The sequence below is a fragment of the Nannobrachium achirus genome, assembly GCF_963921795.1.
Source record: "Nannobrachium achirus genome assembly, chromosome: 6".
Lineage (NCBI taxonomy): Eukaryota > Metazoa > Chordata > Actinopteri > Myctophiformes > Myctophidae > Nannobrachium > Nannobrachium achirus.
In genome coordinates, this window is record NC_137815.1 from 14,529,574 (window position 1) to 14,554,221 (window position 24,648).

Genomic DNA, 24,648 nt, shown 5'->3' on the forward strand with positions numbered 1-24,648 from the left:
ATATATATATATATATATATATATATATATGGCCAAGGACCTCCATCTACCTTGCAGAAGAAACATTTTCCAAACATTTTCAATAATTCTTAATGTACAAGCTCAAAGCATGGCACGCAGTGTCACGTTCTTGTGAGCTTGTATTTCTGCTATTTTTAAATAGCCAACGTATAAAATATGGATAAAGGAGTGATGCTGTATTAAACATTTTATTGGGGACCCCCTGGAACACCCTCAAGGACCCCTGGGGGTCCCTCAGCCTGCTATAAAGAACCATTAACCACTTCAATCCTTCATCGACCGGTATCACCCAGGGCTCTATATTGGTCTGCTCAGTTTTTCCCTCTACACCAGGGATGTCAAACATACGGCCCGCGGGCCGAATCCGGCCCGCGAGATGATTCAATCCGGCCCCCCAGGCTAGAGCATACATTTCTGAGCATTTAGAAAAAAAAAGTAAGTCTCTAGCCCATTCCTGTCAAGAGTTATGATTGTTTTAAGAATTAACCTAACTAATGTCTGTACACTGCAGGCTAGGTTTCTCCCACCTGGCAGTGATTGAGTTGATTGATTGGAATGTTAAGTGACCAGCTCTCTCTCTCTCTTTGAAGATGACAGCATTGCTAGGAATAGGGTGGTTGGTCTGGCTATGAATAATACCTGAACATACCTACAATATTCGAACTGTACTCAAAGATTAGACATGGAAATTAATGTTGTTAAAAAAAATAACTTATTTAAAAAATATAATAATAATAAAAATTTAGAAGTTTTATTATTCCGATATTTTCTGAATATGCCATTATTGTTCATTACTTTATTTTTTTTTATTATAAAATACAATAAAAATAATTATTGTCCTGCATCAATAATATTTTTTTTAGCCATTTACAAATTATAGCGTACTGGAGACTATCAGGAATTGAATTATTCTATTATCAAATGGTTTATTCTTATTGGCACTTCTTAAAGGAGTAGTTCACCCCCAAAATGCCATGGAGCCAATGTAGACTCATTCCTAAAACAGAAATTTGATTACAATAAATGCATGCCTATTGATTCCGGATGGGGACGGAAGTGTACTATTATCACATTTTTGTCTTAGTAATGCGACAAATAAAATAAAAAATATATTATTGAACTCAATTCTCCATGGCGTGAGTAATCAAAGAAAAAAAATCATTTTGGGGATGAACTACTCCTTTAAACAAATAGCATCTCTCGTACCTAACTGCAACTGTAATACCAATAATGAAAGTAGCTATTTTACTTAATAATGAACACAATTTGTAAAATGGTATACTGCTATACTGCTAGCTACAGCAGTGGCTAAGACGACAGGAACAAAAACAGAGCGAACATGTGCGCGAGTGTGCATGCCATCCGATCCGCGACTGGTTCGGCCCTCATCAAGTCGCCTTTCATCCAATGCGGCCCTCACCCCAAGATGAGTTCGACACCCCTGCTCTACACCAAATCATTTTGTCGGAAATAGCTGATCTACAAGCTCACAACACAGCATAATGGGATGCGCTGTGAGCTTGTAGATCTGCTTATTTTGATATTCAGGTATTAAGACAAGCACAACATGGGATGCAGGGATTTAAGTGGTTAATGGATCAAAGAAGGTTATTTGAGGAAGCATTGGTTGTGAGCTTGTAGATCTAATATATTCAGGGTACATATTTGGTGTAGAGGGAAACAGAGCCCTGAGTAACGAGGGTTTAATTATTATTTTATTATCTTGTTGTCTCATTCAGGCTCTTTGTGTCTCCATAGGGAACAAAGCAGGTTCTTTGTGTCTCCATAGGGAACCACTGCTGGTCAATTCAAGTCTCCATGGGGTGTGTAATTGATAGATTTATTTTGTTATTTTATTTCTGTGGGGGAAATGATTCAAATAATGTTTTATATCGATTAAAATCATGTCCAGATTGCAGCTTGAACCCTAGTGACCCTATTCTGTAATAATAATTCTAAAATAGCAGATCTTCAAGCTCACAACATAATGCAATGCAAAACATTGTGAGCTTGTAGATCGTCTATTTTCGGAAACATATTTGGTGTAGAGCGACAAGGAGGGAGCCAAGGATAGAGCCCTGAGGGACACGGTGACACAGACAGACAGACAGACAGACAGACAGACAGACAGACAGACAGACAGACAGACAGGCAGACAGGCAGGCAGACAGACAGACAGACAGACAGACAGACAGACAGACAGACAGACAGACAGACAGACAGACAGTGTATAGTAAACAAAAACTTTAACTTTAAATAATGACTCAAGCTGATGTAAATATGCTAATATTAAATAATGAAAATACTACTCACATTATTTCATATGATCTATGAGTAGACTAAGTGATATATTTTGGCTATTATGCTGTTTGTTTAATAACAGGGGTCACCCTGTCCCTCCAGCTCTTTGATAATCAGAACATACATTTTCACGTCCAATTTTATCCGCTCATTTTCCTCACTTCCTGTTTCAATTGTTTTATCAGTGTCCTGAATGAGTTCCCGATCCTGATTGGTTAAAATTAGTGCATTTCTTGTTTAACAAAGATCTGGAGAGACATGGAAATCCCTGTAACTGAACAAACAGTCTATAGTAATGATCACTATCAGAATAATTCAAATGTCTGTATACTTGGCTTTCCGATAATGTCATGACACGTTGGTAGAACACAATCCATTCCCTTGCTGATGTAAATGTAAATGATTTCAATGTCATACAGCTCTCAAGCAAAGAAGACGTTACCTATGGGCTGAATTCTTGACAAAAAACTGTGAGAAAGGTGAAAAATGGCATTAAAAGTCAATCACGATTTTTTGGAGGAATGTCCTCTTTAGTCAACAAAAGTGCTCTCAGGACTCTAGCCGAAGTCCTCATTCATTCAATGCCACTTTGACTATGCTTGCACCTCTTGGTTCTCCAACACCTTGATGTAACCAAAAACTAAGCTTCAGACCTCCCAAAACAAACTGATTCGACTAACTGCTGCCAATAGCCGCCTATTTCTTTTAAACGCCTGGGGTCCAAATTGATTTTGCGTATTAAACGTCTGGGCTACTATTTGGGAAAATATGGTACGACATTTGTTAGCAATGTTTGGTTGAGTACGTGAAAGCAAACCTAACCAAACAATGTTGTAACTACACCTCGGTATGAGGCTACCCTAAAAACATTTATAAAATGACAATATTGACCGATACTCACATCCTTTAATGAGGTCAGCATTAAGCCAATCTTCACCATGTGTCACTCTGTAGGAAGTAGAACAACAATGCATCAATGTCTGTCTAACACAACGTCTCCACTACCTGACACTACAGTGTTTCTATTGTCTACACAACGTCTCAAAGTTGACACTACAGTTTCTCCTAACATTATCCTGAATCAGCCAGCTCATGAGCTGGCAAACTCACTGCTGCCCGCCCAGAGGACCTCCTGTTATGTCTTTTAGCTCATAACTCATAACTGCCTCTAATATTGGACATTTTGACGGTATGCGTACACTAGTTATACTCATACAACATGCAGTCTGCCTCACACCTAATTCTCAACAAATCTTTGTGATTCAAATGGTTCTGTAATTAGCAAAAGTAGGACGTCAATTCCTTGTGTCAGTTGTGTTTTTCTCACCAGTTAGGCTAATCGGTTCGAACAGTAGTCGGAACACTACACTAGTTTGGTTTGAACTACACTCCACTAATATTTAAGGTATTTCTAATTTTAAATACTTTTACTTCTACTTCAGTACACCTCAGAGGTTAAATAGAGTATTTCAAGTATTACAAAACATACCATTAACTACTTCAGACATATACTCAAGCTATTTGAAAATAATTTACAAGCTCACATGTTGCAATGCTATTTCTTTTTAGGTGAACTTTATGTCTTTTGAAGAGAGAGAGTTGATTGGATTCTTCTGCCACTACAAGACTTTGGTGTGCAAAGCATTTCTGTGCATATAATGGTTGATTCATGTAAAGCCCAAACCACACCTGTGAATAATCTAGTGGGTAGTGCAGATGTTTAGGGGCAGCACTGCGTGTTGTCCATGACTGAAAATAGTGACATAGTGGCCCCAGGCCCCCCACACACAAATGTTACTCGCGAAAATCAGGTACCGGGTTCTCCCGGAAAGTAGGGCCCAAGTACTCACTGGAGATTCTTCAGTCCAGCAGAGAGCAGCATCTTCATTCCTGACTCATTCACCATGTTGAGACTGATGTCCAATTCTCTCAGAGGGAGGGAGGGATAAGAAGTTAGAGCGGAGGCCAGAACTTCACAGCATCTCTCTGACGACCAGCAGTTCTTCAGTCTAAATGATGGAGAGAATAAGAGAGGGGGGGGGGGGGGGGGGGTGTTGTTAAAAAACAATAATTGTTGAATTATATAAATACTTTGTGGATAGGATAGCTTAAACAGAAGTGATATGTTGTGTTCCAACATACCCTTGGGCACTAGGACCCTGCAGCCAATTCCTAGCCTAAAGGCCTTTGCACACAGAGTCTGATTTTCCATGTGGAAAAAGTGGACATTATTGTCAGAATGTGGACAAATTCATTTTTTCTGCGCTGAAAATCGGATCCTGTGTGAAAAGGCCTTAAGTGTTGCCAAAATAAGAATGAAATGAATCTCAGTATGCAAGGCTTTTGTTTTGACTACAGGTACACGTTTTGACAAATTATTACACTTTAAAACGTGTTATATTACTCTTCAAATAAAGTACCACCATCATAACTACATCATAATCACTTACTATAACAGAACTGATCAAAATAAAAATAGTAAATCAATCTGACCTGAGAATCTGCAGACAGCAGTGTGGACTCTTCAGTGCAGCACAGAGAAGCTCCAGTGCGGTAACCCCCAAGACGTTTTCGCTCAGATCCAATTCTCTTAAATGAGACGGATTAGAGCTGAGAGCTGAAGCCACAACCCTGATGTGTTCCTCTTCGAGGCCACAGTCAACAAGTCTGTAATTACAGATTAAATGTAAAATCAGAGATTAACAAAACAGATCAGACCATGTTCACGGTCAAGGAGGTTCCCTATGGTGCTACATTAAATGTGCATACGTTTGGCGACTTTTTTTTTTTTTTTACCCAATCTAATCATTATACCAATTGATTCCTCCCCACACACATTTCTGTGTTGTCACTGCTGTTGCCAGTGAGGAGGAGCCCCCACCGGCAGAACGTAGAGCCTTCACCCTACTCCTCCCGCTCAACACTCTCCGCTGACAGGTGCCGTCCCACTGCCCTGTGTCACCCTCCCCATCCTGCTACCCTCCCCCGAAAAAAGGCCAATTGTGTTTGCACAGACACCCAGCATAGCCGGTTGCACCACGGTGGATTAGAACCCACAACCTCCGTGGTGGTGGGCAGGGACTTTACCACTGCGCCACCCGAGCGCCTCGGCTACTTTTATGAAGTAAATAAATAAGAGGATGTTATTATCGCTTTAATTGAAATGTGCTCATATCATTTCCACTGTTCTCATTAGATTGGAATTCAAACATTAAATAATGAAAACGACCAAAACACGCTGCAGCAGTGTTTTTTTTTCTTGTTTTTTTGCTCCACTTTATGACAGTAAAATTAAGAACGGTTCTGTCAATAGATGAACGGTCTGTACGACCACATGCTACTTGTTTAAAAATTTTGGTTCGCTCAACAAAGTTCTGTGTGAACGCTAACTAGACCATAATATGCTAAATGTAACAATGTAAACATTTGGTCCTTGAGCCATGATACATTTGCTGTTAGTTTTTTCAGCCCTGGATCTAGTTTCTCTATTTCTATGTTTACAACTGGTGCAAATGAGGGACGCACTTCAGCCTCTCACATCGTAATGGTGCCACCCGGTCGGCTGTATATTTTATGTGACTCTATGAGAGATACGCCTGTCTTTTACTGAAGATCGCGGTTGGAAATACTGGATGGATAGTTTTCTATAAAATCGCAAAGGTAAGATACTTTGATGGCAGTGGGCAGACTATAAAAATCCTTAAATGAGTCTTCTACAGTAAAAATAAAAACACTGTGATGCTATCACTACTGTTTGAACCATTAATGTGTAATATGAAGTGAGGGTCTCTCTCTCTCTCTCTCTCTCTCTCTCTCTCTCTCTCTCTCTCTCTCTCTCTCCCCTATCTGTCTATCTGTCTGTCTCTCTCTGTTACTGTGTGTGCACATACGTGTGTTTCATTTTGAATGAATGAATGAATAAAAGGAGTATATGAGTGAATGGTGATCAAACATGTTGAAATTCACATGACTACCAACCTGGCTTTTGTGAAGTTCCTCACAGCTGGGATCAGTCTATGTCGCCCCAACTGGTCTGTGTTATATTTGGCCAGGTCAAACATCTCCAGAACCTTCTCTGACATCAGCAGCATGGAAGCCAGAGCTGAACACTGGGGTGCAGAGAGTACCATCCCGTTGTACTCTGACTCCAGGTACTGTTGGATCCCTTGACTTACTGAGGGGTCCTTCATCTCCATCAGACAGTGGAAGATGTTGATACATCTGTCAGGAGAGGCACGGAGATTCTTCCTCTCCTTCAGGTTGTTGATGACCTTCTGGATCTCCTCAGGACAGTTGCCTCTCTGACCCAAAAGTCCTCCTAACATACGCTGGTTGGACTCGAGTGAGAGACCATGAAGGAAGCGGGTAAAGAGGTCCAGGTTTCCACTCTCACTCTCCAAGTTTTTATTCATAGCAGCCCTCAGGAAGTCAGACAAGGAACCGTCACCACTGTCTCCCAGGAATGTCTCCACAACCACCATGTTCCATTGTGTGAAACTATGGAACAGGAAGACTGCAGCCATAAACTCCTGGATGCTCAGATGAACAAAGCAGTAGACCGTTTGGAGGAAGAACACATCGTCTTTTCTGAAGAACGTTGTGCAAAAGCCTGAGTACAGAGAGATGTTGTTCACATCCAGACCACTCTCTTCCAGGTCTTTCTGGTAGAACATGATGTTGCCTTTTTGGAGTTGGATTAACGCCAGTCTGCCCAGCTTCAGAAGAAGTTCTCCTGCATCCTTCACGATCTTCTCTTTGTCTGCTTCGTCTACTGCAGGATCCTTCATCGTCTCCCGCTGGGTCTCTCCCATCACGAAGTAGCAGTACAACTCAACCAGGGTTTTGGGCAGCTTGTCTCTCATATCCATGTTCTTCACAACAGTAGCAAGGATCCAACAGAAGACGGGAATTTCACACATCGCATGGAGAATGGGTGTTTCCTTGATGTGTGAGTAGATAGAGTTGGCCTGGTTGTCATCGCTGAACGTCTTCATGAAGAACTCCTTCTTCTGGTCATCTCTGATGAACCCTCGCACTTCTGTCATCTTGTTGACATACTTCTTAGGGATCTGTTGGGCTGCTGCAGGTCGTGAGGTTATCCAGAGCTGAGCAGAGGGGAGCAGCTTCCCCTTGATGAGGTTTACTAGAAGAACTTCCACTGGGTATGATTGGGAAATGTGCATTTCGCCGAAATCTTTAATGAAATTGAGACAAATATAATTCTCATCATAACCGTCCAGAACAAACAGAACTTTGAAGGAGCTGACCTTGTATTTCTGCAATTCATTGAGGATGTAATTGAGAACATCTTCCTCAATGAATGTGGTTTCCTCGATGCATTTGTGAATTAGCTGAGCCAAACTAAAGCTTTGTCCCTTGAGCAGATTTAACTGGCGGAACTTTAACGGGAACACAAGGTGTGGATTTTGGGGGAAACATTTATTGGCCCAATCAAAGATAAATTTGTGTATGAGGAATGTTTTTCCAATTCCTGCACAGCCATCGGTCAGTACCGTTCTTCTGTTTCTTCCAGAAGGGTCTATAAAGATTTCACCAATTTGGATTTCTTTTTCCTTTCCTGACGTATTCTTCTCCAGCTGCCTGACCTCATGATGCCTGTGGATGTCTGTGACATTGATGTCTGCATTGTAGAGCATGATGAAGATGTCTTTAAACACGACCTCAGGCTCTATGCCCAATGTTACACCTAGATATGTCTCGTACATCATGTGTTGAAGCTGGTCTTCATAGTAAGTAATGAGACGCCCTGATGGTTTCACCAACAGACCTGTAGTGAACAAAGCAATTCCATGATTAACAGCCAGAGTTAATCTGAGTACAGTATATACAGTATAATATAGAAATAAAAAACCCTAACATACAGTACATGTACATACAGCAGAGTGACTCACTGCCTCAGCCTGATGGCCTCAGAAGTCTAATATCTCCCCCAGGCCATAGGGATATCCCTTTGATCTAGTGGTTAAGATATTTGGCCTTAGCTTGGGGGAACCAGGGTTTGAATCCTGTGTGTGTGTGTGTGTGTGTGTGTGTGTGTGTGTGTGTGTGTGTGTGTGTGTGCGTGCGTGCGTGCGTGCGTGCGTGCGTGCGTGCGTGCGTGCGTGCGTGCGTGCGTGCGTATATACACACACACACACACACACACACACACACACACACACACACACACACACACACACACACACACACACACACACATAGGCGGTTCTTGATAGAGTCGTAATTGTAGATTTTACTCATGGTTGCTTGCTAAATAGCAGATCTACAAGCTCACAACGCAAGATCAACGTGAGCTTGTAGATCTACTATTTTCAGAGAGCTACACCCGAGTGTAACCAAACTAGTCCCTCCCTAACATTTTAGTCTAGTTTAATTTGTTGACAAAATTGTCATTATATTTAGTCTTTGTTTTAGTCATTATGTAGTCTGTCAGTGAAAAAAGGTAGTCGACGAACATTTTTAATCATAGTTTTAGTCGACAAAATTAACACACATTTTAGCCAGTAAATAGGTTACATCGTTTTTCAATATTAATATCTGCCATATTTTATAAGGAGAAATGTGATATTAAATCATGTGTGTCACACAGCAAGGAAGCTGGATGCCATAATGGCAAACCCCTCCCTCCCCCTCTACAAGGATATAGTGGACATCTGAGCAGGAGAGGAAACAGTAGATTCACCTCCCTGGGTGGACTTGGCATGTCCTTTGTGCAGGATTTACAATGAGACACACATTGGTCGCTCTGCCAGGTAAACTGTCATATAACTTGGAATAAAAGATGTACCAAAACCTATAATTCACTTTGATAGTTATTGTATTGATTGCACTGTGGACACTGTCACTTTTCTTTGCATTGCACTGATTGTACTGGTTCCATGGTTTGACACTGACTCTTTTTGTTACATGATAACCAGGTGTTATTGATGTTTTTCTGCATAGTGCAGGATAGTTTATGCAGTTGTTCTTTACTGATGCTGCTTCTTATTGTTATGTCTGACCTTTGTATTGCTGTATACATTCCTTACTTTGTATTTATAACTTTGTAACTCTAACTGATGTGCTGCCTCTAGGGCCGAGAGTCTAGGCAACAAAAAAATCCTAAAAATCGTATCATATTTAGACAACTAAAACTAGTTGGCCGTTCGCGGGTGTCCAGGAGTGGACGTTAATTACCGGGAGACTCCCAGAACTTCCGGAAGAGGTGGGATGTCTGCCCCAGCCACTTCATCATTTCATCTCTCCCTGCATCCATAACCTCTTTGGCCTTCCTCCACCTACCCCATCCACCCCTCATCTATCTGTCTATCTCGTTATCTGTCTATCTGTCTATGTGTCCCTCATCTCTCCTCTGCACATGACCAAACCATCTCAACCTCGCCTCTATTGTTTTATCCCAAAACCTTCTAACCTATGCTGATCCTCTAATGTTGTCATTTTATGCATGATGCGCACGTAGCACACATACACACACGTGCGCACGCACAGTCACACACACTCACACCATTTAAAGTACGGTAATTCGACTTTAAACAGCACTCACCTGAGACAGGTGCCGGTTTTCCTTTGGCTGGCTGAGCGTTCCTGTTGTGAAAAGCAAATATGTTTTGTATCGTTAGTAACTAGACTGTGCAGTCTGTGTACAGTAAATCCACCATCCTACACAAATCCTACTTTACACTATAGGACCAAACAATGGGCCTCATTCACCAATAAGTTCTTAACTTTCTTCTTAACTTGTTCTTAAATTTCTTCCTAAGTGAATTCCTAAGTGAAGTCCAGTCACATTCATGAAACGTTCTTAGGAAGGCAAAATTGTTCTTAACTATGTTCTTATCATGATGAATGCCAATCCTCGTAACTTGAAGGGGTGTGCCAGGTAATCCTAGTTATCATAGGTAGACGCTCCACATATCCCAATTTGCATCCCTATTACCATAGGGAGCCACCCACAAATCCCCATATAAGGCATGACTTCATGACACTCTCTGCAGTCACACCTGTGTTTGATTGCTGTACACAGAACTAACAAGAAATCACTCAGAAATAAAGTTGAGAGAATGAAGTCAAGAATAGCCTAACTAAAGTGTAAAGATGGTGGAACACTAGACTCAAACATTAAAAAAAAAACTTCTGTGGAGGTACTTCTGAAGTGAACAGCTAATTATTTGTATATAATGAATGAATGTATTTTATTATTTCACTATAGACATCAATGTAAATTTGCTGAAATTAGAATGTTATCCTTATTTCATGTTTGGAAATAGCATTAGTTGTGGATATAAAACATTGTATTACTGAAAGCTGGTAGGTGGGTATAGTGGGGCTTTAAGTTAGCAGCTGCTTAGTATGTAATGGGGTGGAAGTAGGGGTAGGGAGCTGGGTTATGGGGGGAGTGGGGGGGGGCGTAGGGGGTGAGTATGGGGCTTGGGCTTCAACTCAACCGGCTCATTTTGGGTTGGGATGCAATTTTCAGACCTGTTGAAAACTAGTCAGTAAACCAGTGGTTCTAAACATTTTCATGTCAAGGACCCCCAAATTAACATGCATTCTGTAGACTGCCCTGCCTGGGAAGATTTTTCAAGATTTATCAAAGTGTTTAAAAAATATTCGATCTACAAGCTCAAAATGGGCTGTAATGGTAATGCGTTCGGTTGTGAGCTTGTAGATCGGCTATTTTCAAAAAAATAAAAAATAAACAAAACTGGGTTAAAATGGTAAAACTCTTTTTTGTTTTACTGTGTGGACCCCCTGGAACTTCCTAAAGGACCCCTGGGGGTCCCCAAACCACACTTTGAGAACCACTGCTCTAAAGATCTGATAAAAATATTTTGATTATTTAAATCATATTATTATACAACTGTAGAATTGATGAAACATAAAGAATACATTATTTTAGCACAGCATTTTACACTTAAGAACTAAAAGGCCACCCTAAGAGTGCTCTACAGTGTGCGTAGATTATTTCTTAACATAAGAACAAATCACAGCTAAGAAAACATTGGTGTATGCCAAATCTTCTTAAAAAACTTCTTAAAAGGGTCTAAGAACAAATTTCTTCGTAAGAACGTTCGTAAGTAGGTTGGTGAATCGGGCCCATTGTCAGTAATAACAATAACACATGATAGTGAAGGCTCATGGCCTGAAAAGGTACATTCTCTTGTAGCCTACTTATACAATGTCTTATGTCTGGACTCTGGCCTAAAGATGACTATAAATGAGTATTTCTTACAGCTCATCAAGAAGTGCCTTCTCATGTTCTTCTAAACCTTTGTAGAACATGTCTTTGGCTCTGGCAGTGGTCAGGTGTGGATGGAGTGCTCTCATCATCTCATGTGTGGTGGTCTTAGATCTCACTTTAACGTAGCCCTCATTGGTGATGATTCTCTCATCACGGAGTAGATCAAGGATTGGACTGACCGCGGTCACTCGCTGAATCAGGTGACGCCAGTGTTTATCCACAAAGTGTTTACCTGAAGATAGAGGTTTTTTATGTATTGTTATTATTTTATTAAAATGGCTCTATGGAAGCCTGCACTTTGTTAATGCAAATTGTATAATCATTGGAAATGCCAACAAGCCTTTGAGTATAAAAATATATGTATGGAAAGTGATCTTGTGAATGGAATGTTGGATCTATTTCATTTTTTATGTAGGCTAGGCTAGGTTTTAAAGGACAACTCTGCAATAAATAAAATCTAGGCTCATTACTTATATTGATCCAAAATGACCATGGGGTCTATTAGGCAGAAATGCCCCTTTCGTCCAGTTTCCCCATCAGAACCCAGCAGCCCTCATAGCATAGAGTGGAGCCCATACGCCTATCGATTTTACACCATTTTGTTGCGGTCAAAAGTGTACGTTATTTACATACACATCCTTGGTTGTCTCACACGAGACGCCACAGTCTCATATAGCCTATCATGTTTTGGGGTGAGCATTCGGCACAACAGCCAATCAAAGGTAGTTAGCCTAGAAGTGTGTGAAGCACTGAAAACAGACTACTAAAGACCATTTCATAGCAGCACATCTATTCATAATGTCATCTAGACTAAACAGTGTGAACATTTCTACTACTATACTACAGGCAAATCGTGTGATGCATGGCACATCTATTCATAGTGTCAGCTCACCTGCAGTTTTAGAGACTCCTGTACTTGTTGATGTTGGAGTTGATGGTGGGTCATCATCTGTAGCTCCATGTTGGTCTGGTGTTACAACTATTGTTAGAAAAGAAAGCAGACTTATATAAGAAACCTGGTATTACCTGGCAGTAACTCTCCTGCTGCTCAAATGATTAGAAAGAAAGACAAAGACAAAATGCACTGGTGTTGTTCTAACAATTGGAATGAAGATAGATTGTATCAAAACAGAAGAACAGGGTATGTTATGTCAAGTGTCTAAGCAAGGCTTGTGCTTAATACAAGTAAACCCAAATTTATGTTGTTCTCTAGAGCTATTAACATAGATTTTAATAGTCTACCTCTAAAATCTACTAGTGGTTCCATGATTGAGAGGGTATCTGAATATAAATATCTTGGCATCTGGCTTGATGACAAACTCTCCTTTAAATTCCATATAGCCGATCTTGTTACTAAACTTAGACAAAAAAAAGTTTTTTTGTACAGCAAAAAGTCTTATTTTCCTATTTCTAGTAAAAAAGATATTATCGAAGCCACATTCCTCTCAGTTCTGGATTATGGTGGGTCAGGCTACTCTAGCACACAGTGCTGGGCGAGGCAGCTTTTTCCATCAGCTGCCCAAAGTCCTGGAACTTACTTGCAAAATCTTTAAAACTGTCCTCCCTGCCATCTATTGGCAAGTTCAAAGGACTGTATTTGTATAGAAAGGGGGTGTGTCTGATGCATTCATGTCAAATGTCTAAATACAAGCAACTTAAAATGGATGAAAACATGAGACACATACAGAGATCTCAATATATGACGTTATCAGTCAGATCTGTGGTGCAAAATAGGTGTTAGGGCCACTTAGCGGCCTGACCTTTATCTACATGTGAGGGCCACATAGCAGCATATAGATTTTGGGGTTCAAGTAGTTAATCAGTTTATTGAAGACATCCATTGATAGTGTCAGCTCACCTTCAACTTTAGAGCCATCAGTTGTTGAAGTTGCAGCCTGCATTGGTGGGTCAGTGTTTGAAGCTTCATGCTGGTCATCTATTGTGACAGAAAAGACAACATACTTGCATAAAATACCGGCAATTACCTGAATTATCCTGATATTACAGTAAATTGATGTTTGTGTTTTAGTTTTAGTTTACCATGAGAAATGTTACAGCTTGTCTCTCTGTGTGTGTACACATTTTTACAGTCTATGGGTTGGTTCCCTTGACACATCACTGTGACATCACGGGTGATATCACAGGTGACATCACCTACAGTATGTAAAAGTCCATTATTTCAAAAAATATTTAAAAGCCCTTTAGGGCGAGGTCGCATGTTTCCCTGAGGTGTCTTACTAGTAGTAATTCACTGTTGTCTACAAGAAAGGGGCATGTCTGATAAATTCATATCAAAATCTAAAGCAACTTAAAAAATCTGTGGGGAAAAGCAAAAACTGGACCTCAGTTGGCTCTGTACTTGGACTGATGTTTTGTCGATGCAAAATCTCTTCGTCAACAATAGACGATCTACAAGCTCACAACGTGGCACCTTTCAATGCGTTATGATCTTGTTGATCTACTATTTTGGAAACTATTCCCCCCAGATTAGAGATGTGGAGGTTCAAGTGGGGTCAGCTCACCTTCAGCTGTCGAGACGTCTCTACTTGTTGAAGTTGAAGCTGGCATTGGTGGGCCAGCATCTGTTACAACTATTGTGTCAGAAAAGACAACAGAAACCTGCTATTAGCTGTCAATAATTATCCTTACATTAGATTGCTTTTATTTGCGCTTAGGTGAGACAGACTATAATACTGTCTGGGTAGCAGGGAGCAGACCTACAACACTAGAAGGTGTTCTGTCACATCAGATTCACATACAATACAATGTTTTTATTTAGGCTATTTATTATGAATTAAGCTTTCACATTTTACCCTCAATTTCCCTGCCTGCCATGGAAACGGACTGTGTTTAAAAGGAAACTGAGTCACGTTATCATTATTACCAGTAAGACTCCCTAATCCTGAGATAAGCGACCGCCAGGTCGCAGCGTGATTTTAGGGCAAAATGTGTAGGAGCAGTGTCCAAAAATGTGGTTAAAAAAATCGGCCTGATGGTGGCGCTATATGGGACAGATCCATGTTGATGACATGAGTGTAGAGATACTGTGTAGCGATTTGCGTGATTTTAGGGCAAAATTTGTAGGAGTAGTGTCCAAAAATGTGTTTTAAAAAATCGGCCTGAAGGTGGCGCTATATGAGACAGATCCATGTTGATGACATGAGTGTAGACATACTGTGTACCGATTTGCGTGATTTTAGGGCAAAAATTGTAGGAGCTGTGTCCAAAATGTGTTTTGCAAGAATCGGCTCAGGGTGGCGCTAGAAGAGGGTCATGTGTGAATTGTTGGTTGGAGGTTGTGATTTGGCAGGCAAGGAGTATGTGTGCAAAATTTGGCATGGATCGGGGCAACGATTGCGGAGATATGAGCAGGGCAATAGTGTGACGTGTGAGGTGTGACACGTGAGGTGTCTTACTAGTAGTAATTCACTGTTGTCTACAGACAGCCAGGTACTCAAATGAGTGTGTGCGTGCGTGTGTGCGTGCGTGCGTGCGTGCGTGTGTGCGCGCGTGTGTGTGTGTGTGTGTGTGTGTGTGTGTGTGTGTGTGTGTCTGTGTGTGTGTGTGCATGCAGTTTTAACAATTGTAATGAAGATACATTATATCACAACAGAAGAACAGGGTAGGTTGTGTCAAGTGTGTAGGCATAGGCTACATAATTAAAATGTTTTGAAGACCAGAGAGCTTTTAATCTATATATCCTAGTAACAGCCAAGGGGGGCAGGGGCTCAAGCCCCCTTTGATGTCTATGTGTGCACGTGCCTGGTCACCAAAACCAAGGACGGGTGTTTTCAATGAATCTATCATGGTTAAAATGGTGGTTGAAGTCAAGAATTTGTATAGAAAGGGGCATGTCTGATAAATTCATATCAAATGTCTAAAGCAACTTAATAAATCTGTGGGGAAAAGCAAAAACTGGACCTCAGTTGGCTCTGTACTTGGACTGATGTTTTGTCTATGCAAAATCTCTTCGTCAACAATAGACGATCTACAAGCTCACAATGTGGCACCTTTCAATGCGTTATGAGCTTGTTGATCTACTATCTTGGAAAATATTCCCCCCAGATTAGAGATGTGGAGGTTCAAGTGGGGTCAGCTCACCTTCAGCTGTCGAGACGTCTCTACTTGTTGAAGTTGAAGCTGGCATTGGTGGGCCAGCATCTGTTACAACTATTGTGTCAGAAAAGACAACAGAAACCTGCTATTAGCGGTCAATAATTATCCTTACATTAGATTGCTTTTATTTGAGCTTAAGTGAGACAAACTATAATACTGTCTGGGTAGCAGGGAGCAGACCTACAACACTAGAAGGTGTTCTGTGTTGTTATATTGTTATTGTTACCCTTATTAACTTCATTATTATTATTATTAACTTCCTTGATGAATTGAATACATAGGACCATGATGGAAACAGGGTGACCCGACTCCTACACTCACTACATTAGTGTTGTAAAGGACCCCCCCCCCCCCCCCCCCCCATGTCAAAGCAGTTGTCTGTTGTGTTGTTTGTTTATAACATGATGATGAGAAGTGTTCTCAAATTCTGCCCAAACCCGACCAGACCCAACGTTCTAGGGCCGGACTGGGTCTAAATCGTATACTGTTTGCCAGTTAGGGGTCCAGTTAGAGCCGGGCCTTAATTTTCAGGCCTGTTGAGAATTCTAATGAGAAGACATGTACAGCAATTATTGGGACGCCAAAAGAATGAGAGCGAGAGAGAGAGGGGGGGGGGGATGAAAACATGAGACACAAACAGATCTCAATATATGACGTTATAAGTCAGATCTGTGGTGCAAAATAGGTGTTAGGGCCACTTAGCGGCCTGACCTTTATCTACATGTGTGGGCTACATAGCAGCATATAGATGTTGGGGTTCAAGTGGTTAATCCGTTTATTGAAGACATCCAGTGATATTGTCAGCTCACCTTCAACTTTAGAGACATCAGTTGTTGAAGTTGCAGCCTGCATTGGTGGGTCAGTGTTTGTAGATTCATGCTGGTCATCTATTGTGACAGAAAAGACAACATACTTGTATAAAATACCGGCAATTACCTGAATTATCCTGATATTACAGTAAATTGATGTTTGTGTTTTAGTTTTAGTTTACCATGAGAAATGTTACAGCTTGTCTCTCTGTGTGTGTACACATTTTTACAGTCTATGGGTTGGTTCCCTTGACACATCACTGTGACATCACGGGTGATATCACAGGTGACATCACGGGTGATATCACAGGTGACATCACCTACAGTATGTAGAAGTCCATATTTAAAAAATATTTAAAGGCCCTTTAGGGCGAGGTCGCATGTTTCCCTGAGGTGTCTTACTAGTAGTAATTCACTGTTGTCTACAGACAGCCAGGTACTCAAATGAGTGTGTGTGTGCGTGCGTGTGTGCGTGCGTACGCGTGCGTGTGTGTGTGTGTGTGTGTGTGTGTGTGTGTGTGTGTTTGTGTGTGTCTGTGTGTGTGTGCATGCAATTTTAACAATTGTAATGAAGATACGTTATATCACAACAGAAGAACAGGGTAGGTTGTGTCAAGTGTGTAGGCATAGGCTACATAATTAAAATGTTTTGAAGACCAGAGAGATTTTAATCTATATATCCTAGTAACAGCCAAGGGGGGCAGGGGCTCAAGCCCCCTTTGATGTCTATGTGTGCACGTGCCTGGTCACCAAAACCAAGGACGGGTGTTTTCAATGAATCTATCATGCTTAAAATGGTGGTTGAAGTCAAGAATTTGTATAGAAAGGGGCATGTCTGATAAATTCATATCAAATGTCTAAAGCAACTTAAAAAATTTGGGGGGAAAAGCAAAAACTGGACCTCAGTTGGCTCTGTACTTGGACTGATGTTTTGTCTATGCTAAATCTCTTCGTCAACAATAGACGATCTACAAGCTCACAATGTGGCACCTTTCAATGCGTTATGAGCTTGTTGATCTACTATTTTGGAAAATATTCCCCCCAGATTAGAGATGTGGAGGTTCAAGTGGGGTCAGCTCACCTTCAGCTGTCGAGACATCTCTACTTGTTGAAGTTGAAGCTGGCATTGGTGGGCCAGCATCTGTTACAACTATTGTGTCAGAAAAGACAACAGAAACCTGCTATTAGCTGTCAATAATTATCCTTACATTAGATTGCTTTTATTTGAGCTTAAGTGAGACAAACTATAATACTGTCTGGGTAGCAGGGAGCAGACCTACAACACTAGAAGGTGTTCTGTGTTGTTATATTGTTATTATTACCCTTATTAACTTCATTATTAGTGGCCAAGGCCACGAAGTGGCAAATGGCCACTCATTGTTATTGGACTTCATCACTATTATTATTATTATTCCGCCACTTTTTCTCTAGCGGCTAGACCGTGCAGTCGCTTTTTACGAAACTCGGCAGTATGGCAGAGGACTATGCCAAACGGCTAAAACGCGAAGCTCGCAACAATCGGCCAAAGGGTGGCGCTGTAGGAAGCCTTTGAAAAATGCCAACTTTGAACTGGTGTAGCTCATGCCCTGTTTCAGGTACAGCAATGAAACCTGTATACACTTATGCGTCTCCTCATGCCGAACAACTTTTACGCTCTGACTTTTGACCTCTGACCTTTACTTCTCCCACAATTTTGAATTATATGAAATACAGTCAAAATCTATCTCCTCCTGGGATTTTCGCGTAACGTGCGCAAAACTTTCTTTTACATGAACTTTGGACCAATACGGTCATCGCACAGCGGCCGGATTTCTTTTAAAGCGAAACATTATCTTTTAATAATTCACTGTATAATGCAGTTTCATGCAAATTATTCTTCTGCCTCTAAATCATACATGCAAAGTGACACGTTCATGGCATTTGGCAAATATGTAGAGGGTTAGTCCAAATATCACTGAAAGCAATCTTACTCCAATTGGCCAAAGGGGGGCGCTATACGAAGCGTTTGAAAACTCAAACTTTAAAGGGGCATAAGTCATGCCTCGTTTCGTTTGAAGACATGCAACTTGGTTACACGCGTGCCTTGACTCAAGCGGAAGCCATCCGTGTCTTTGTTAAGTACGCTCCATCCTTAGATTTTCTGCCATTTTGAGCAGTTTGTAAAACACTTAAACCCGCTTTTATTCCGGAACTTTCGCGTCACGTGCACGGAACTTTTTTTACATGAACTTTGGACCAATATCTAAAGATCTGTCAGATCGGATATTTTAAAAATTTAAACATGCTTGTTTAATAATTCAATGAATATTGCAAGTTTTATGCAAATTATTCTTCTGCCTCTAAAACATACATGCAAAGTAAAATTTTCATGATGAACTACTGTAGTGGGTTAGTCCAAATATCACTGAAACCAATCTTACCCCAATTGGCCAAAGGGGGGGCGCTATATCATTTTGAAAGAAGGCGTCAAGTACATTACATGAAACTTTTTCTTTTTTCTTTTCTTTTTAAAAAAAAATGACAGGTCCATTATGTGTGACTGCCGTAGTGTAGTGGTCAGTGCCTGTGCCTGGTATACGGATGGTTGTCAGTTCAAACCCCACATCGGGTTGAGTTGATGTTAACATCCTCGATGCCCATGGCATGTGCATATGTCAAACTCTTTAATGTTGACACGTCTGATCTAACTCCAGATCACGTTCATGTTTAAAATGAGCCCCACAACTACTGTAGATTTACATGAAACTTTTTCTTTTTTCTTTTCTTTTTTAAAGAAAATGACAGGTCCATTATGCGTGACTGCCGTAGTGTAGTGGTCAGTGCCTGTACCTGGTATACGGATGGTTGTCAGTTCAAATCCCATATCGGGTTGAGTTGATGTTAACATCCTGGATGCCCATGGCATGTGCATATGTCAAACTCTTCAATGTTGACACGTCTGATCTAACTCCAGATCATGTTCATGTTTAAAATGAGCCCCACAACTACTGTAGATTTACATGAAACTTTTTCTTTTTTCTTTTCTTTTTTTTTTTAAATGACAGGTCCATTATGTGTGACTGCCGTAGTGTAGTGGTCAGTGCCTGTGCCTGGTATACGGATGGTTGTCAGTTCAAATCCCATATCGGGTTGAGTTGATGTTAACATCCTGGATGCCCATGGCATGTGCATATGTCAAACTCTTTAATGTTGACACGTCTGATCTAACTCCAGATCATGTTCATGTTTAAAATGAGCCCCACAACTACTGTAGATTTACATGAAACATTTTCTTTTTTCTTTTCTTTTTTTTAAAAATGACAGGTCCATTATGTGTGACTGCCGTAGTGTAGTGGTCAGTGCCTGTGCCTGGTATGCGGATGGTTGGCAGTTCAAACCCCACGTCGGGTTGAGTTGATGTTAACATCCTGGATGCCCATGGCATGTGCATATATTGACACGTCTGATCTAACTCCAGATCACGTTCATGTTTAAAATTAGCCCTTCTCTACCGGCCGTTTTTTTTTCTGTTCTGAGGAAAAGAAAATATGATCACTCGAAAATGTCAGAAATACTCAGATTACATTGATTTCACCCCAAGCCTCCAAAATATAAAAAATAAATCAATAAAATCAAGGCACTCGGCCTACATAGAACTTTTTTTTTTAAACAAACATGGTTAACAGATCCTGTGGCTGCCTAGTGTAATGGTCAGGGCATATGCCTTTCATGCAAAAGCTCGTTGGATCGAAATCCCGCCTGGGGTTTGTATAAGCATAAAACCATGACATTTGGTAGACTTTACAGTTTGGTTCCTTGAACAATGTCTGATATGGAGCCTTCCTAAAAATGTCCCCCAACCCCCCTTGATGCGTATTTTAATATCCGCCATTACTAAATAATGTATTTTGCATCATAAATCCTGAAACAAGCATTATAATACAAACTGTCATGTCTACACCTATGTTGTGATTTCCAAGGATTGCAATGATATCATGTACCAGCTCAGTGGCATAGTGGTTTGAATGTCTTCCCTGAGAATGGGAGATCTGGGTTCAAACCCGGGTCGCGTCATACCAAAGATTCTAAAAAATGGGACCCAGTGCCTCCCTGCTTGAAACTCAGCATCAAGGGTTAGATTTATAACTCCCTACGACATACTAGCGTCATGTCCAGGGGGTGTACTTGTACATCAAGCTGCCTTACGCTACAGAAACAGGAGATAGGCTCCTGCCCTATGAGATTCATAGCCTGGCCGATTCATAGCTCAGCAAGGCTTACTATGTACATCATCAAACTGTCCAGGTGCATAGTATCACAGTTTTTTTTTATGTCTGTTGCATATAGGCCTACAGTCTTTTGCATACATGTTGTGTAGAGGCCAATTTATGCTTTTACCTATAACCACCGATTAGTGTAAAACTTTGTATGCACACTTCCCAGAGGCCAAGGAAAAACCTGTGCCCTGCATTTTTCACATCTGCCATTTATAGCGCCACCAGAAGGCCGACTTACAGTATGTAAAACACATTCTTCGATATTACTCCTTCAGATTTTATCCGAAAATCACACAAATCAGTACACAGTATCTCTACAGTGATGTAATCATGACAGATTTGTCAGATATCATATTCTATCTAATTGGCTAACATTGAATTCCAAGGTTTGCAGGATTGCTCCTTTTTGAACAAAATGTCTCAAACGCAGCCTGCTATGTGTGTGAGATTTTGCACACACATTCCCACTAGGCCAAGGAACATATGCCACCCTTCTCACATTGGCCTGTTATAGCGCCACCAGCGGGTCAATTTTTGCAAAACACATTTTTGGAACAAAATGCTTCAAATCCCGCATGCAGCGTCCGATTGCCGTGAAAGGCCCAAGAACACGTGGCACCCTTTTCACTTTGGCCTATTATAGTGAGTCACCACTAGGCCAAAAAAAAACCTACCTGACCTGCCGGAGTCCTGTTCGGAAGAACACTGCTTCTAGTTTTTCTTTGATGTCTTCTTTGCTTTCTCTTGATGCCTTTTTGCTTTCCTGCTTTTTATGCCTTGGCCACTTTATCGCTGCTTGCAGCTATATTTATTATTATTATTAACTTCCTTGATGAATTGAATACATAGGACCTTGATGGAAACAGGGTGACCCGACTCCTACACTCACTACATTAGTGTAAAGGACCCCCCCCATGTCAAAGCAGTTGTCTGTTGTGTTGTTTGTTTATAACTTGATGATGAGAAGTGTTCTCAAATTCTGCCCAAACCCGACCAGACCCGACGTTCTTGGGCCGGACTGGGTCTAAATCGTATACTGTTTGCCAGTTAGGGGTCCAGTTAGGGCCGGGCCTTAATTTTCAGGCCTGTTGAGAATTCTAATGAGAAGACATGTACAGCAATTATTGGGACGCCAAAAGAATGAGAGCGAGAGAGGGGGGGTAGGGGGGGGGGGGGGGGGGGGGGGGTGAAAACATGAGACACATACAGAGATCTCAATATATGACGTTATCAGTCAGATCTGTGGTGCAAAATAGGTGTTAGGGCCACTTAGCGGCCTGACCTTTATCTACATGTGAGGGCCACATAGCAGCAGATGTTGGGGTTCAAGTGGTTAATCAGTTTATTGAAGACATCCAGTGATATTGTCAGCTCACCTTCAACTTTAGAGACATCAGTTGTTGAAGTTGCAGCCTGCATTGGTGGGTCAGTGTTTGAAGCTTCATGCTGGTCATCTATTGTGACAGAAAGGACAACATACTTGTATAAAATACCGGCAATTACCTGAATTATCCTGATATTACAGTAAATTGATGTTTGTGTTTTAGTTTTAGTTTACCATGAGAAATGTTACAGCTTGTCTCTCTGTGTGTGTACACATTTTTACAGTCTATGGGTTGGTTCCCTTGACACATCACTGTGACATCACGGGTGATATCACAGGTGACATCACCTACAGTATGTAAAAGTCGCATATTTAAAAAATATTTAAAAGCCCTTAAGGGCGAGGTCGCATGCTGCCCTGAGGTGTCTTACTAGTAGTAATTCACTGTTGTCTACAGACAGCCAGGTACTCAAATGAGAGAGTGTGTGTGTGTGTGTGTGTGTGTGTGTGTGTGCGTGCGTGCGTGCGTGCGTGCGTGCGTGCGTGCGTGCGTGCGTGCGTGCGTGCGTGAGTGAGTGAGTGAGTGAGTGAGTGAGTGAGTGAGTGCGTGCGTGCGTGCGTGCATGTGTGTGTGCATGCAGATGGATGGATGGATGGATGGATATGAATGGTTTGCACCTGCTTCTCATATCCAATAACAACATAATGTGTTTCAATAAATTGTTAACTTGTCTCCACCTACCTTTGTATATGTGAGGAAACCTCTTCGCTAGATCATTCCTGCGGATGTAGTTCAGAACATTCACCACGATCTTCTGAGCTGCATCACTGGGGTAGCTGTGCACCAACAGACGAGCAATGGTCTTCTTGCCCCCCTTCTTCAGGGATCTCTTTGGGATTGGATCGAGGCCTTCAAGGACATCAGGGTGTTGCAAACCCGACTTGAACATCTCCAATTCAAAGTTCTTCAGCTTATCCAGAGTTTTGAAGATGAGTTCCTCAAGTGGCTCCATGGAATCCTGTTACAAACAGAAGATGTTCACATCTCAGCTTCATTCTCTTATGGTGTTGGTTGTTAAGAGACTGAACACAAGTTTAACGATATTTCATGATATTTTGAGTATTAGCAAATACTCCTTATTGTACAATTATACATGCAATGTTTCTAAAGCATGTGGTAGGGGCTAGCTTTGTCTACAGAGAATGAAGAAAGTCCATGTTGACGTTGATTAAGTGAAGCTATTTGTGCTAATATCAAACAGAGCATGATATCCACACTGTGTGTAAGCATTATGGACATGATATTCAAAGTGCTCCTCAGCTCAGAAGGCGTTCTCTGTGAACAAGACCCCTTATAGTTTAAATACTGTTACCATATGAATGTACAGTAGAACATTAGATCATGGGACAACAACTGAGGCGTGGCTGTGCATTAGGCTAGACAGCTATGAGCGTGCATGTGTGCAAATGCAAATGTAAATTAAAACAACGTCCAACATGCAATACACTGAATTGAGCATCCTATTAAGGACTGGTCTCTTTGAATTATTAAACAATACTAATGTCTATGTTCTTGCAGTGAATGTCTACAATGCATTTCAACACACTGAACTCTGGCCTTCGGTTAGTTTGTTGTATACCATGTGACGTGTCCGCCCTGTGCATAGGAGGTTCCCCATGTTTATGTCTTCCTTGCTGCTTCTTCTAATGGTTCAGGTGACAAATGACAATAACAACATTGATATTATTTACTTTGTATTTCATGTACAGCAGACACCCCACCCTGGAATCATCCATTTACGGGAGGTATAGTTTTTCTTTCACTAAACTGTCTGTCTATGCCTAAAAGAAACAAACTTTACAGTATTTCCCGTATTGCTTCCAACATCATCAGACTTCCAACACCCACACTTTCTGATATTAACAACAAGGCCATCACACGCATCAATGACCTTCATCGGATACTTGATGAAGGTTGTTTAGATTGAAACGTTGTAATAATCTATATCTCTGTGAGTGAGGCTCATTGGAAAGATTTCCAATGGAAAAATGACTGCTAAAGTAATAAAAAAAATCAACCAACAAACTTGTTTCTTGCAGCAGATCGCCCGCTGGTTGGAAAAAATACATTGAAGACTCTAACGAGAGCAATCATTGATCCCCACATTGACTATCACTATGGAGTCCACATATGGTACCGCAACGACAGTTGACAACCTCAAATGCCCTAAAAATAAGGCTCCAGTATTGATTTATAACAGGCCAATTTGCAGATTTTGTCTACTGAAGAGAGGAGACATGCACACTCCATGATCTACAGGAGAGAGTATCTTCTATAAAATATAATATAAAACAGAGTTGCACGAATTCAGAACTTACTAAGTCAATATGTTGTGTGTAAACTCCACATCAATGGACAGCAAAGCTCTCCTCAAAAGACACAACCTAAAAGAGGAGAGAAAGGTGATCATGATATTTGAGTTAAATGATCACAGTAATGGAATGTTTAATGTAGAAACATGTAGAAGATGGTTTTATATTCTTACTTAGTGGAGAATT

General features: G+C 41.0%; 1 protein-coding gene across 1 annotated transcript in view; it reads right to left on the minus strand.

The window, feature by feature from the left end:
• The window catches only part of LOC308286827 (protein NLRC3-like), a gene marked incomplete at both ends in the record, with an annotated part of 92,053 nt that extends 68,951 nt beyond the window's left edge, over window positions 1–23,102 (minus strand). The window contains 5 exons of the mRNA XM_080727950.1: window positions 4,173–4,331; window positions 4,816–4,989; window positions 6,301–7,721; window positions 7,929–8,110; window positions 22,832–23,102. Of these exons, the coding sequence (XP_080584076.1) occupies window positions 4,173–4,331; window positions 4,816–4,989; window positions 6,301–7,721; window positions 7,929–8,110; window positions 22,832–23,102 (2,207 nt within the window). The remainder of the gene's footprint in view (window positions 1–4,172; window positions 4,332–4,815; window positions 4,990–6,300; window positions 7,722–7,928; window positions 8,111–22,831) is intronic.
• Window positions 23,103–24,648: the final 1,546 nt, after the last annotated feature.